At 47.6% G+C, this 14,950-nt stretch overlaps 1 protein-coding gene across 1 annotated transcript in view; it reads right to left on the reverse strand.

Annotated features, from left to right (window-relative positions):
* The window catches only part of LOC139411878 (E3 ubiquitin-protein ligase KCMF1-like), a 28,514-nt gene extending 15,845 nt beyond the window's left edge, over positions 1–12,669 (reverse strand). The window contains exons 1-3 of the mRNA XM_071158627.1: positions 12,509–12,669; positions 9,790–9,957; positions 7,087–7,226 (exon numbers count right to left, since the gene is read on the reverse strand). Coding sequence (XP_071014728.1) covers positions 7,087–7,226; positions 9,790–9,957; positions 12,509–12,524 — 324 coding nt within the window. The 5' untranslated portion in view covers positions 12,525–12,669. The remainder of the gene's footprint in view (positions 1–7,086; positions 7,227–9,789; positions 9,958–12,508) is intronic.
* Positions 12,670–14,950: the final 2,281 nt, after the last annotated feature.

The raw sequence follows: 14,950 nt of genomic DNA on the forward strand, positions 1-14,950 counted from the left end.
TCTGAACACGCTCCACATCAAATGAACCGGGTTCCAACCCCTGGTAGAGAACACACGACCATCTGAACACGCTCCACATCAAATGAACCGGGTTCCAACCCCTGGTAGAGAACACACGACCATCTGAACACGCTCCACATCAAATGAACCGGGTTCCAACCCCTGGTAGAGAACACACGACCATCTGAACACGCTCCACATCAAATGAACCGGGTTCCAACCCCTGGTAGAGAACACACGACCATCTGAACACGCTCCACATCAAATGAACCGGGTTCCAACCCCTGGTAGAGAACACACGACCATCTGAACACGCTCCACATCAAATGAACCGGGTTCCAACCCCTGGTAGAGAACACACGACCATCTGAACACGCTCCACATCAAATGAACCGGGTTCCAACCCCTGGTAGAGAACACACGACCATCTGAACACGCTCCACATCAAATGAACCGGGTTCCAACCCCTGGTAGAGAACACACGACCATCTGAACACGCTCCACCATCTGAACACGAACACGCTCCACATCAAATGAACCGGGTTCCAACCCCTGGTAGAGAACACACGACCATCTGAACACGCTCCACATCAAATGAACCGGGTTCCAACCCCTGGTAGAGAACACACGACCATCTGAACACGCTCCACATCAAATGAACCGGGTTCCAACCCCTGGTAGAGAACACACGACCATCTGAACACGCTCCACATCAAATGAACCGGGTTCCAACCCCTGGTAGAGAACACACGACCATCTGAACACGCTCCACATCAAATGAACCGGGTTCCAACCCCTGGTAGAGAACAACACACGACCATCTGAACACGCTCCACATCAAATGAACCGGGTTCCAACCCCTGGTAGAGAACACACGACCATCTGAACACGCTCCACATCAAATGAACCGGGTTCCAACCCCTGGTAGAGAACACACGACCATCTGAACACGCTCCACATCAAATGAACCGGGTTCCAACCCCTGGTAGAGAACACACGACCATCTGAACACGCTCCACATCAAATGAACCGGGTTCCAACCCCTGGTAGAGAACACACGGCCATCTGAACACGCTCCACATCAAATGAACCGGGTTCCAACCCCTGGTAGAGAACACACGACCATCTGAACACACTCCACATCAAATGAACCGGGTTCCAACCCCTGGTAGAGAACACACGGCCATCTGAACACGCCTCACATCAAATGAACCGGGTTCCAACCCCTGGTAGAGAACACACGACCATCTGAACACACTCCACATCAAATGAACCGGGTTCCAACCCCTGGTAGAGAACACACGACCATCTGAACACGCCTCACATCAAATGAACCGGGTTCCAACCCCTGGTAGAGAACACACGACCATCTGAACACGCCTCACATCAAATGAACCGGGTTCCAACCCCTGGTAGAGAACACACGACCATCTGAACACACTCCACATCAAATGAACCGGGTTCCAACCCCTGGTAGAGAACACACGACCATCTGAACACGCTCCACATCAAATGAACCGGGTTCCAACCCCTGGTAGAGAACACACGACCATCTGAACACGCTCCACATCAAATGAACCGGGTTCCAACCCCTGGTAGAGAACACACGACCATCTGAACACGCTCCACATCAAATGAACCGGGTTCCAACCCCTGGTAGAGAACACACGGCCATCTGAACACGCTCCACATCAAATGAACCGGGTTCCAACCCCTGGTAGAGAACACACGACCATCTGAACACACTCCACATCAAATGAACCGGGTTCCAACCCCTGGTAGAGAACACACGGCCATCTGAACACGCTCCACATCAAATGAACCGGGTTCCAACCCCTGGTAGAGAACACACGACCATCTGAACACGCTCCACATCACATCACACGACCATCTGCTCCACATCAAAACCGGGTTCCAACCCCTGGTAGAGAACACACGACCATCTGAACACGCTCCACATCAAATGAACCGGGTTCCAACCCCTGGTAGAGAACACACGACCATCTGAACACACTCCACATCAAATGAACCGGGTTCCAACCCCTGGTAGAGAACACACGGCCATCTGAACACGCCTCACATCAAATGAACCGGGTTCCAACCCCTGGTAGAGAACACACGACCATCTGAACACGCTCCACATCAAATGAACCGGGTTCCAACCCCTGGTAGAGAACACACGACCATCTGAACACGCTCCACATCAAATGAACCGGGTTCCAACCCCTGGTAGAGAACACACGACCATCTGAACACACTCCACATCAAATGAACCGGGTTCCAACCCCTGGTAGAGAACACACGACCATCTGAACACGCTCCACATCAAATGAACCGGGTTCCAACCCCTGGTAGAGAACACACGACCATCTGAACACACTCCACATCAAATGAACCGGGTTCCAACCCCTGGTAGAGAACACACGACCATCTGAACACGCTCCACATCAAATGAACCGGGTTCCAACCCCTGGTAGAGAACACAGACCAGAACACACTCCAACACACGACCATCTGAACACGCCTCACATCAAATGAACCGGGTTCCAACCCCTGGTAGAGAACACACGACCATCTGAACACACTCCACATCAAATGAACCGGGTTCCAACCCCTGGTAGAGAACACACGACCATCTGAACACGCTCCACATCAAATGAACCGGGTTCCAACCCCTGGTAGAGAACACACGACCATCTGAACACGCTCCACATCAAATGAACCGGGTTCCAACCCCTGGTAGAGAACACACGACCATCTGAACACGCTCCACATCAAATGAACCGGGTTCCAACCCCTGGTAGAGAACACACGACCATCTGAACACGCTCCACATCAAATGAACCGGGTTCCAACCCCTGGTAGAGAACACACGACCATCTGAACACGCTCCACATCAAATGAACCGGGTTCCAACCCCTGGTAGAGAACACACGGCCATCTGAACACGCTCCACATCAAATGGACCGGGTTCCAACCCCTGGTAGAGAACACACGACCATCTGAACACGCTCCACATCAAATGAACCGGGTTCCAACCCCTGGTAGAGAACACACGACCATCTGAACACGCTCCACATCAAATGAACCGGGTTCCAACCCCTGGTAGAGAACACACGACCATCTGAACACGCTCCACATCAAATGAACCGGGTTCCAACCCCTGGTAGAGAACACACGGCCATCTGAACACGCTCCACATCAAATGAACCGGGTTCCAACCCCTGGTAGAGAACACACGGCCATCTGAACACACTCCACATCAAATGAACCGGGTTCCAACCCCTGGTAGAGAACACACGACCATCTGAACACACTCCACATCAAATGAACCGGGTTCCAACCCCTGGTAGAGAACACACGACCATCTGAACACGCTCCACATCAAATGAACCGGGTTCCAACCCCTGGTAGAGAACACACGACCATCTGAACACACTCCACATCAAATGAACCGGGTTCCAACCCCTGGTAGAGAACACACGACCATCTGAACACGCTCCACATCAAATGAACCGGGTTCCAACCCCTGGTAGAGAACACACGACCATCTGAACACGCTCCACATCAAATGAACCGGGTTCCAACCCCTGGTAGAGAACACACGACCATCTGAACACGCCTCACATCAAATGAACCGGGTTCCAACCCCTGGTAGAGAACACACGACCATCTGAACACACTCCACATCAAATGAACCGGGTTCCAACCCCTGGTAGAGAACACACGACCATCTGAACACGCTCCACATCAAATGAACCGGGTTCCAACCCCTGGTAGAGAACACACGACCATCTGAACACGCTCCACATCAAATGAACCGGGTTCCAACCCCTGGTAGAGAACACACGGCCATCTGAACACGCTCCACATCAAATGGACCGGGTTCCAACCCCTGGTAGAGAACACACGACCATCTGAACACACTCCACATCAAATGAACCGGGTTCCAACCCCTGGTAGAGAACACACGACCATCTGAACACACTCCACATCAAATGAATTTGAAAACACTTTTACTGCCAGACTTTTTTTTAGGTGCTGTTTAGGTGCTGTTTTGTTTTACTGAACATGGCCTTGATCTTTTTGTGGATATTTTTGCACCTACCCTCCCGCCTGGAAATAATCTAGAGAAAACACTGATGTCTCTTTTCCACTGTAGGGATTTACCTCAGTGATTGACCTAAAGACTCAGACTTTTCAGTTTTCATGGCTAAGACCGGGGCCCCAATAAAGGTTAGTGGTTCACTTCTCTAGTGGTTAGAGCGTTATAGACTAGTAACCGGAAGGTTGCAAGTTCAAACCCCCAAGCTGACAAGGTACAAATCTGTCGTTCTTCCCCTGAACAAGTTAACCCACTGTTCCTAGACCAGTTAACCCACTGTTCCCAGACCAGTTAACCCACTGTTCCTAGACCAGTTAACCCACTGTTCCTAGACCAGTTAACCCACTGTTCCTAGACCAGTTAACCCACTGTTCCTAGACCAGTTAACCCCACTGTTCCTAGACCAGTTAACCCACTGTTCCTAGACCAGTTAACCCACTGTTCCTAGACCAGTTAACCCACTGTTCCTAGACCAGTTAACCCCACTGTTCCTAGACCAGTTAACCCACTGTTCCTAGACCAGTTAACCCCACTGTTCCTAGACCAGTTAACCCCACTGTTCCTAGACCAGTTAACCCCACTGTTCCTAGACCAGTTAACCCCACTGTTCCTAGACCAGTTAACCCCACTGTTCCTAGACCAGTTAACCCACTGTTCCTAGACCAGTTAACCCCACTGTTCCTAGACCAGTTAACCCACTGTTCCTAGACCAGTTAACCCACTGTTCCTAGACCAGTTAACCCCACTGTTCCTAGACCAGTTAACCCCACTGTTCCTAGACCAGTTAACCCCACTGTTCCTAGACCAGTTAACCCCACTGTTCCTAGACCAGTTAACCCACTGTTCCTAGACCAGTTAACCCACTGTTCCTAGACCAGTTAACCCCACTGTTCCCAGGCCAGTTAACCCCACTGTTCCTAGACCAGTTAACCCACTGTTCCTAGACCAGTTAACCCACTGTTCCTAGACCAGTTAACCCACTGTTCCTAGACCAGTTAACCCCACTGTTCCTAGACCAGTTAACCCACTGTTCCTAGACCAGTTAACCCACTGTTCCTAGACCAGTTAACCCACTGTTCCTAGACCAGTTAACCCACTGTTCCTAGACCAGTTAACCCACTGTTCCTAGACCAGTTAACCCACTGTTCCTAGACCAGTTAACCCACTGTTCCTAGACCAGTTAACCCCACTGTTCCTAGACCAGTTAACCCACTGTTCCTAGACCAGTTAACCCACTGTTCCTAGACCAGTTAATCCACTGTTCCTAGACCAGTTAACCCACTGTTCCTAGACCAGTTAACCCACTGTTCCTAGACCAGTTAACCCACTGTTCCTAGACCAGTTAACCCCACTGTTCCTAGACCAGTTAACCCACTGTTCCTAGACCAGTTAACCCACTGTTCCTAGACCAGTTAACCCACTGTTCCCAGGCCAGTTAACCCCACTGTTCCTAGACCAGTTAACCCACTGTTCCTAGACCAGTTAACCCCACTGTTCCTAGACCAGTTAACCCCACTGTTCCTAGACCAGTTAACCCCACTGTTCCTAGACCAGTTAACCCCACTGTTCCTAGACCAGTTAACCCACTGTTCCTAGACCAGTTAACCCCACTGTTCCTAGACCAGTTAACCCACTGTTCCTAGACCAGTTAACCCACTGTTCCTAGACCAGTTAACCCCACTGTTCCTAGACCAGTTAACCCCACTGTTCCTAGACCAGTTAACCCCACTGTTCCTAGACCAGTTAACCCCACTGTTCCTAGACCAGTTAACCCACTGTTCCTAGACCAGTTAACCCACTGTTCCTAGACCAGTTAACCCCACTGTTCCCAGGCCAGTTAACCCCACTGTTCCTAGACCAGTTAACCCACTGTTCCTAGACCAGTTAACCCACTGTTCCTAGACCAGTTAACCCACTGTTCCTAGACCAGTTAACCCCACTGTTCCTAGACCAGTTAACCCACTGTTCCTAGACCAGTTAACCCACTGTTCCTAGACCAGTTAACCCACTGTTCCTAGACCAGTTAACCCACTGTTCCTAGACCAGTTAACCCACTGTTCCTAGACCAGTTAACCCACTGTTCCTAGGCCGTCATTGAAAATAAGAATTTGTTCTTTAACTGAGGTTTTAAAAAAAAATGTTTTAAAAGCCTCTGTAGCTACATGTTCCTGTAGAGAAGTCTCTGTGTCCTTATATACACAGTAATATACACAGTGCACAAAACATTAGGAACACCTTCCCTCTTTTTTGCCCTAAAAAAAAAAGCCTCAATTCATCGGGGCGCGCGGACTCTACAAGATGTTGAGTGTTTCACAGGGATACTGGCCCATGTTGACTCCAATGCTTCCCACAGTTGTGTCAAGTTGGCTGGGTGTCCTTTGGGTGGTGGACTATTCTTGATACACACAGGGAAACTGTTGAGCGTCAAAAACCCAGCAGCGTTGCAGTTCTTGACACAAACCGGTGCGCCTGGCACCTACTACCATAATCAAATGTATTGATGAAGCCCATTTTACATCAGCTGATATCTCAAAGTGCTGTACAGAAACCCAGCCTAAAACCCCAAACAGCAAGCAATGCAGGTGTAGAAGCACGGTGGCAAGAGAAAAACTCACTAGAAAGGCCAGAACCTAGAGGAAACCTAGAGAGGAACCAGGCTCTGAGGGGTGGCCAGTCCTCTTCTGGCTGTGCCGGGTAGAGATTATAACCGTACATGGCCAAGATATTCAAGTGTTCAAAGGCACTTTAATATGTTTTCTTACCCATTCACCTGATGAATGACACACCTACACAATCCATGTCTCAATTATCTCCAGGCTTAAAAATATATATTTTTTTAACCTGTCTCCTCCCCTTCTTCTATACTGATTGAAGTGGATTTAACAAGTGACATCAATAAGGGATCATATCTTTAAACTGGTCAGGGTGTCGAAGGAAAGAGTCGGTGTTCCTAATGTTTTGTCCACTCAGTGTATACTCACCACCTCTGAGGAGGTCTCTGTGTGCTCTGCAGTCACGTGCTCCTGTAGAGAAGTCTCCGTGTAGCCCATCCTGCCACAGTAGGGACAGGTGAAAGCCTGGGGCTGCTCCACCGAGAAGGACTCTCCCCCATAATACAGGTCTGGAAGAAAAGAGGACCGGGACGTGGTTAGACAGGACGGAAACAGCAGAGGTTAGGGAGGAGGAGACAGTCTGGAACAGCAGAGGATAGGGAGGAGGAGACGGGATGGAACAGCAGAGGATAGGGAGGAGGAGACAGTATGGAACAGCAGAGATTAGGGAGGAGGAGACAGGATGGAACAGCAGAGGTTAGGGAGGAGGAGACAGGATGGAACAGCAGAGGATAGGGAGGAGGAGACAGGGTGGAACAGCATAGGTTAGGGAGGAGGAGACAGGATGGAACAGCAGAGGATAGGGAGGAGGAGACAGTCTGGAACAGTCTGGAACAGCAGAGGATAGGGAGGAGGAGACAGGATGGAACAGCAGAGGATAGGGAGGAGGAGACAGTATGGAACAACAGAGATTAGGGAGGAGGAGACAGGACGGAAACAGCAGAGGTTAGGGAGGAGGAGACAGGATGGAACAGCAGAGGATAGGGAGGAGGAGATAGGATGAAACAGCAGAGGTTAGGGAGGAGGAGACAGGATGGAACAGCAGAGGATAGGGAGGAGGAGACAGGATGGAACAGCAGAGGTTAGGGAGGAGGAGACAGGATGGAACAGCAGAGGTTAGGGAGGAGGCGACAGGATGGAACAGCAGAGGTTAGGGAGGAGGAGACAGGATGGAACAGCAGAGGTTAGGGAGGAGGAGACAGGACGGAACAGCAGAGGTTAGGGAGGAGGAGACAGGACGGAACAGCAGAGGTTAGGGAGGAGGAGACAGGACGGAACAGCAGAGGTTAGGGAGGAGGAGACAGGACGGAACAGCAGAGGTTAGGGAGGAGGAGACAGGACGGAACAGCAGAGGTTAGGGAGGAGGAGACAGGACGGAAACAGCAGAGGTTAGGGAGGAGGAGACAGGATGGAACAGCAGAGGTTAGGGAGGAGGAGACAGGATGGAACAGCAGAGGTTAGGGAGGAGGAGACAGGATGGAACAGCAGAGGTTAGGGAGGAGGAGACAGGATGGAACAGCAGAGCTTAGGGAGGAGGAGACAGTATGGAACAGCAGAGCTTAGAGAGGAGACAGTATGGAACAGCAGAGCTCAGGGAGGAGGAGACAGGATTGAACAGCAGAGCTTAGGGAGGAGGAGACAGTATGGAACAGCAGTGCGACAGGATGGAACAGCAGAGTTTAGGGAGGAGACAGTATGGAACAGCAGAGCTTAGGAAGTAGGAGACAGTATGGAACAGCAGAGTTTAGGGAGGAGACAGTATGGAACAGCAGAGGATAGGGAGTAGGAGACAGGGTTAGACCGTATGGAACAGCAGAGTTTAGGGGGGAGGAGACAGGATGGACAGCAGAGCTTAGGGGGGAGGAGACAGTATGGAACAACAGAGCTTAGGGGGGAGGAGACAGGATGGAACAGCAGAGGATAGGGAGTAGGAGACAGGGTTAGACAGTATGGAACAGCAGAGCTTAGGGGGAGGAGGAGACAGGATGGAACAGCAGAGCTTAGGGAGGAGGAGACAGTATGGAACAACAGAGCTTAGGGGGGAGGAGACAGTATGGAACAGCAGAGCTTAGGGGGGAGGAGACAGTATGGAACAGCAGAGCTTAGGGGGGAGGAGACAGTATGGAACAGCAGAGCTTAGGGGGGAGGAGACAGTATGGAACAGCAGAGCTTAGGGGGGAGGAGACAGTATGGAACAGCAGAGCTTAGGGAGGAGGAGACAGTATGGAACAGCAGAGCTTAGGGAGGAGGAGACAGTATGGAACAGCAGAGCTTAGGGAGGAGGAGACAGGATGGAACAGCAGAGCTTAGGGAGGAGGAGACAGGATGGAACAGCAGAGTTTAGGGAGGAGGAGACAGGATGGAACAGCAGAGGTTAGGGAGGAGGAGACAGGATGGAACAGCAGAGGTTAGGGAGGAGGAGACAGGATGGAACAGCAGAGGTTAGGGAGGAGGAGACAGGATGGAACAGCAGAGCTTAGGGAGGAGGAGACAGGATGGAAAAGCAGAGCTTAGGGAGGAGGAGACAGTATGGAACAGCAGAGATTAGGGAGGAGGAGACAGGATGGAAAAGCAGAGCTTAGGGAGGAGGAGACAGGATGGAACAGCAGAGCTTAGGGAGGAGGAGACAGGATGGAACAGCAGAGGTTAGGGAGGAGGAGACAGGATGGAACAGCAGAGGTTAGGGAGGAGGAGACAGGATGGAACAGCAGAGGTTAGGGAGGAGGAGACAGGATGGAACAGCAGAGGTTAGGGAGGAGGAGACAGGATGGAACAGCAGAGGTTAGGGAGGAGGAGATAGGATGGAACAGCAGACCAAATACTTATTTTCCACCATAATTTGCAAATAAATACATTAAAAATCCTACAATGTGATTTTCTGGATTTTTTCCCTCATTTTGTCTGTCATAGTTGAAGTGTACCTATGATGAAAATTACAGGCCTCTCTCATCTTTTTAAGTGGGAGAACTTGCACAATTGGTGGCTGACTAAATACTTTTTTGCCCCACTGTAGTTGTGTGTCTGTGGTTTATATGCAAGTGTGTGTGTGCGTGTGTGTGTGTGTGTACTCACCGTAGTCGACCCTGGTTAGTATACACTGCACGGCGTGCTCTGCAGTGTGTCTGGTGGTCGTGGCGCCGCCCTCGTAGCACGAGGCACACAGGTCGTAGTCGTAGCAAATTAAACACTTGTACCGCCGCCCCCGAAAGTTACCTTTCAAACACGCGTCGCAGCTCACACCTGGGGAAGGACACAACATTAACAGGACCGAGTCAAACCCAACACCACCACACAGGGTGTTGGTCAAACCCAACACCACCACACAGGACCGAGTCAAACCCAACACCCCCACACAGGACCGAGTCAAACCCAACACCACCACACAGGGTATTGGTCAAACCCAACACCCCCACACAGGACCGAGTCAAACCCAACACCACCACACAGGGTATTGGTCAAACCCAACACCACCACACAGGACCGAGTCAAACCCAACACCACCACACAGGGTATTGGTCAAACCCAACACCCCCACACAGGACCGAGTCAAACCCAACACCACCACACAGGTCCGAGTCAAACCCAACACCACCACACAGGGTATTGGTCAAACCCAACACCACCACACAGGACCGAGTCAAACCCAACACCACCACACAGGGTATTGGTCAAACCCAACACCCCCACACAGGACCGAGTCAAACCCAACACCACCACACAGGTCCGAGTCAAACCCAACACCCCCACACAGGGTATTGGTCAAACCCAACACCACCACACAGGGTATTGGTCAAACCCAACACCCCCACACAGGGTATTGGTCAAACCCAACACCACCACACAGGGTATTGGTCAAACCCAACACCCCCACACAGGGTATTGGTCAAACCCAACACCACCACACAGGGTATTGGTCAAACCCAACACAACACCACCACACAAGGTATTGGTCAAACCCAACACCACCACACAGGACCGAGTCAAACCCAACACCACCACACAGGGTATTGGTCAAACCCAACACCACCACACAGGGTATTGGTCAAACCCAACACCCCCACACAGGGTATTGGTCAAACCCAACACCACCACACACACACACACATGGCAGTCAGGGTATAAAGGGTATAAAACACACAGACAGTATTGGTCAAACCCCACAACACACACACACACACACACACACGACAGTATTGGTCAAATCCCACCACACACACACACACACACACAGCAAGCCTACATGTTGCATAATTTATCCATCATGACATAGAACCAACATATTGATGTAACACACTTAACCTAACCTACTGCACAGACACAGAACAGTTTCACATTTCCGGGGTCCACATGATTAATGAAAAGCCACCATTGCTACAATGCCAGTGCAGGACTGATGGCCGTCGTTATGAAATACCAGTGTGATTACTATATCCAGCTAGCTATGTGAACTTCCAACTTTGACAGCAGGCAATTGATTGACTACAACAGTCTTGCTATATAAAAAAATAAAACAGCCACCCTTAGCAGCGTTGGTAGAAAAGCGGATGTTTCTGGTTCTCAGGGATACAGTATTTTCAAACTAACTTGTCCTGGCGTCTTTTCTACGTCAGGTAAAAAAAAAAAAACTAGCTGGTTTGCAAAACGAGCCAACATTCCCCAATAGCCTGGAAATCCAACGTTGAATTTGGATTTCACTGCTTGTTTCTAGACTAAAGCATGATCGGTATAAACAAGCGTGAATTTTAAATCATTTTTTTTTAAATAATGTACCCGTCAAAACAAGCAGGGTCCCGCACCCCCACAACAAAATATTGTACACCCTAGGTGTACACCCTTGCTCCAGGTGATAAGACAATTGAACTGCACTACCAGCACTTTGAAACATTATGTAAGTATACTTTTGTGGACATTGTTTATCTCATTCCTCCCTGCAATAAAAACATTTTTTTAAGTATGTTAAAATATACTTTGATTGAACATTATGGCTTGTAAAGGTAGTGAGAGGAAATAAAACGTTCCTAATCCACTCTGTCAATAATGTCCACCGTTGAAGCCAACGTTAGATCTCCAGGCTGTACCGAACTGTACCGAACAGTACCGAACTGTACCGAACTAGCAGAGGTCAGAACGGAGCCAGCAAAGGTTGTTCATTATCTGGGTTTTTATTTTAGAAACCAAGAAAATAATTACGCTGATATATATATATATTTTAGTTGTTGTACATGCTAAAAGAAATGGAGTAAACGAACTATACTGCTGAAAGCTTGAATACAGGGGCCTCATCCATGACTAATTTGATGACAGGGCATTCATTCACAACCTGTGAGTGTGAAGTTGGCAAGAGAGAAAGGGAAAGTGAAACAGAGGCAACTTAACAAGGACACTTTTGTCAAAGTGTCGAAATACTTTTCAAATTTGTAAAAAGTGTTGTTGTTTTTTTTTTTTGCCTCAGTACCTTAAACCTAATAAACAGTTAGCCAGCTAACTTATTAGCAAGTCCAACTAATGCTAACTTAGTTCTACGTGACTGTAGTTGTTTGGATAGCTATAAGAAACCAAATATGAGCTGCTTTCTTGGCCAGTGTCCTTGCGGGTAAATACAAGTATTTCTTTATTGGAAAGCAAGTATTTCTTTATTATTTAGCTACAGAAACTCGGGTAGGGGGCTTGATAAAAGTGGCCAAATGTTAAAGTGGTGCCGCCATCATATACAGGTCGATACAAAAACAACACCCTCCCATGTCACTAACCCGCTTCACCCCGGTCTCTTTATCCCGAGTTGACTTCTTACCTTCATGACGGGACATCCTATTGGGACACTAACACAGGCCCATACACGGACTCGCTTGAAGCTTGAACCAGCAACCTAGCTGTCCCTGACCTCTTAATAACTCATATGAAGGATCCGGTCTCCGCAGCCACATGTGTGTGATGTGAGAAACAATAGTGGGAATCTGCGATTCTCCTTCCAAATAAAAGTCGCACATTGGAAACTGACGTAAACAGATTAAAACAGTGGAATCGTGCCGCAATTGGACTCGATATGTCTAAAACAAAATGTGGAATGTTGTTATATATTTATTTTACTAGGCAAGTCAGTTAAGAACAAATTCTTATTTTCAATGACGGCCTAGGAACAGTGGGTTAACTGCCTGTTCAGGGGCAGAATGACAGATTTGTACCTTGTCAGCTCGGGGGTTTGAACTTCCAATCTTCCGGTTACTAGTCCAACACTCTAACCACTAGGCTACCCTGCCTCCCCATATAAATTCAGCCAACAAAATAAAAAATAATCTGTTCATTTGACGTTCTTTATGAGTCGTGATCCCAGGGTGACAACACATATATATTATACATGTTCTTTATGAGTCGTGATCCCAGGGTGACAACACATACATTCTAAATGTTCTTTATGAGTCGTGATCCCAGGGTGACAACACATATATATTATACATGTTCTTTATGAGTCGTGATCCCAGGGTGACAACACATACATTCTAAATGTTCTTTATGAGTCGTGATCCCAGGGTGACAACACATATATATTATACATGTTCTTTATGAGTCGTGATCCCAGGGTGACAACACATACATTCTAAATGTTCTTTATGAGTCGTGATCCCAGGGTGACAACACATATATATTATACATGTTCTTTATGAGTCGTGATCCCAGGGTGACAACACATATATATTATACATGTTCTTTATGAGTCGTGATCCCAGGGTGGTAACACATATATATTATACATGTTCTTTATGAGTAGTGATCCCAGGGTGACAACACATACATTCTAAATGTTCTTTATGAGTCATGATCCCAGGGTGACAACACATATATATTATACATGTTCTTTATGAGTAGTGATCCCAGGGTGACAACACATATATATTATACATGTTCTTTATGAGTAGTGATCCCAGGGTGACAACACATATATGTTATACATGTTCTTTATGAGTCGTGATCCCAGGGTGACAACACATACATTCTAAATGTTCTTTATGAGTCGTGATCCCAGGGTGACAACACATATATATTATACATGTTCTTTATGAGTCGTGATCCCAGGGTGACAACACATATATATTATACATGTTCTTTATGAGTCGTGATCCCAGGGTGGTAACACATATATATTATACATGTTCTTTATGAGTAGTGATCCCAGGGTGACAACACATACATTCTAAATGTTCTTTATGAGTCATGATCCCAGGGTGACAACACATATATATTATACATGTTCTTTATGAGTAGTGATCCCAGGGTGACAACACATATATATTATACATGTTCTTTATGAGTAGTGATCCCAGGGTGACAACACATATATATTATACATGTTCTTTATGAGTCGTGATCCCAGGGTGACAACACATATATATTATACATGTTCTTTATGAGTCGTGATCCCAGGGTGACAACACATACATTCTAAATGTTCTTTATGAGTCGTGATCCCAGGGTGACAACACATATATATTATACATGTTCTTTATGAGTCGTGATCCCAGGGTGACAACACATATATATTATACATGTTCTTTATGAGTCGTGATCCCAGGGTGACAACACATATATATTATACATGTTCTTTATGAGTCGTGATCCCAATGGTGGTAACACATATATATTATACATGTTATTTATGAGTCGTGATCCCAGGGTGACAACACATACATTCTAAATGTTCTTTATGAGTCGTGATCCCAGGGTGACAACACATATATATTATACATGTTCTTTATGAGTCGTGATCCCAGGGTGACAACACATATATATATTATACATGTTCTTTATGAGTCGTGATCCCAGGGTGGTAAAACACATACATTCTAAATGTTCTTTATGAGTCGTGATCACAGGGTGGCAACACATATATATTATACATGTTCTTTATGAGTCGTGATCCCAGGGTGACAACACATATATATTATACATGTTCTTTATGAGTCGTGATCCCAGGGTGGTAAAACACATACATTCTAAATGTTCTTTATGAGTCGTGATCACAGGGTGGCAACACATACATTCTACATGATTTCAATGGGTCTTTCTCCATTCTGATTGGTTTATACTGTTCAATTCAACTTCACTCAGTCGATGTCCTTTCCACACTGCCACTTAGGGCTGCACAATATGGGCAGACAATCTAAGCTTTATTTATAAAGGTTGCAATTACGGTTTGACTTGTGATTTAGAGCGAAACACTTTGGTGAACTGTTGGAAT

Source organism: Oncorhynchus clarkii, chromosome 6 (assembly GCF_045791955.1).
Source record: "Oncorhynchus clarkii lewisi isolate Uvic-CL-2024 chromosome 6, UVic_Ocla_1.0, whole genome shotgun sequence".
Taxonomy (NCBI): Eukaryota; Metazoa; Chordata; class Actinopteri; order Salmoniformes; family Salmonidae; genus Oncorhynchus; species Oncorhynchus clarkii.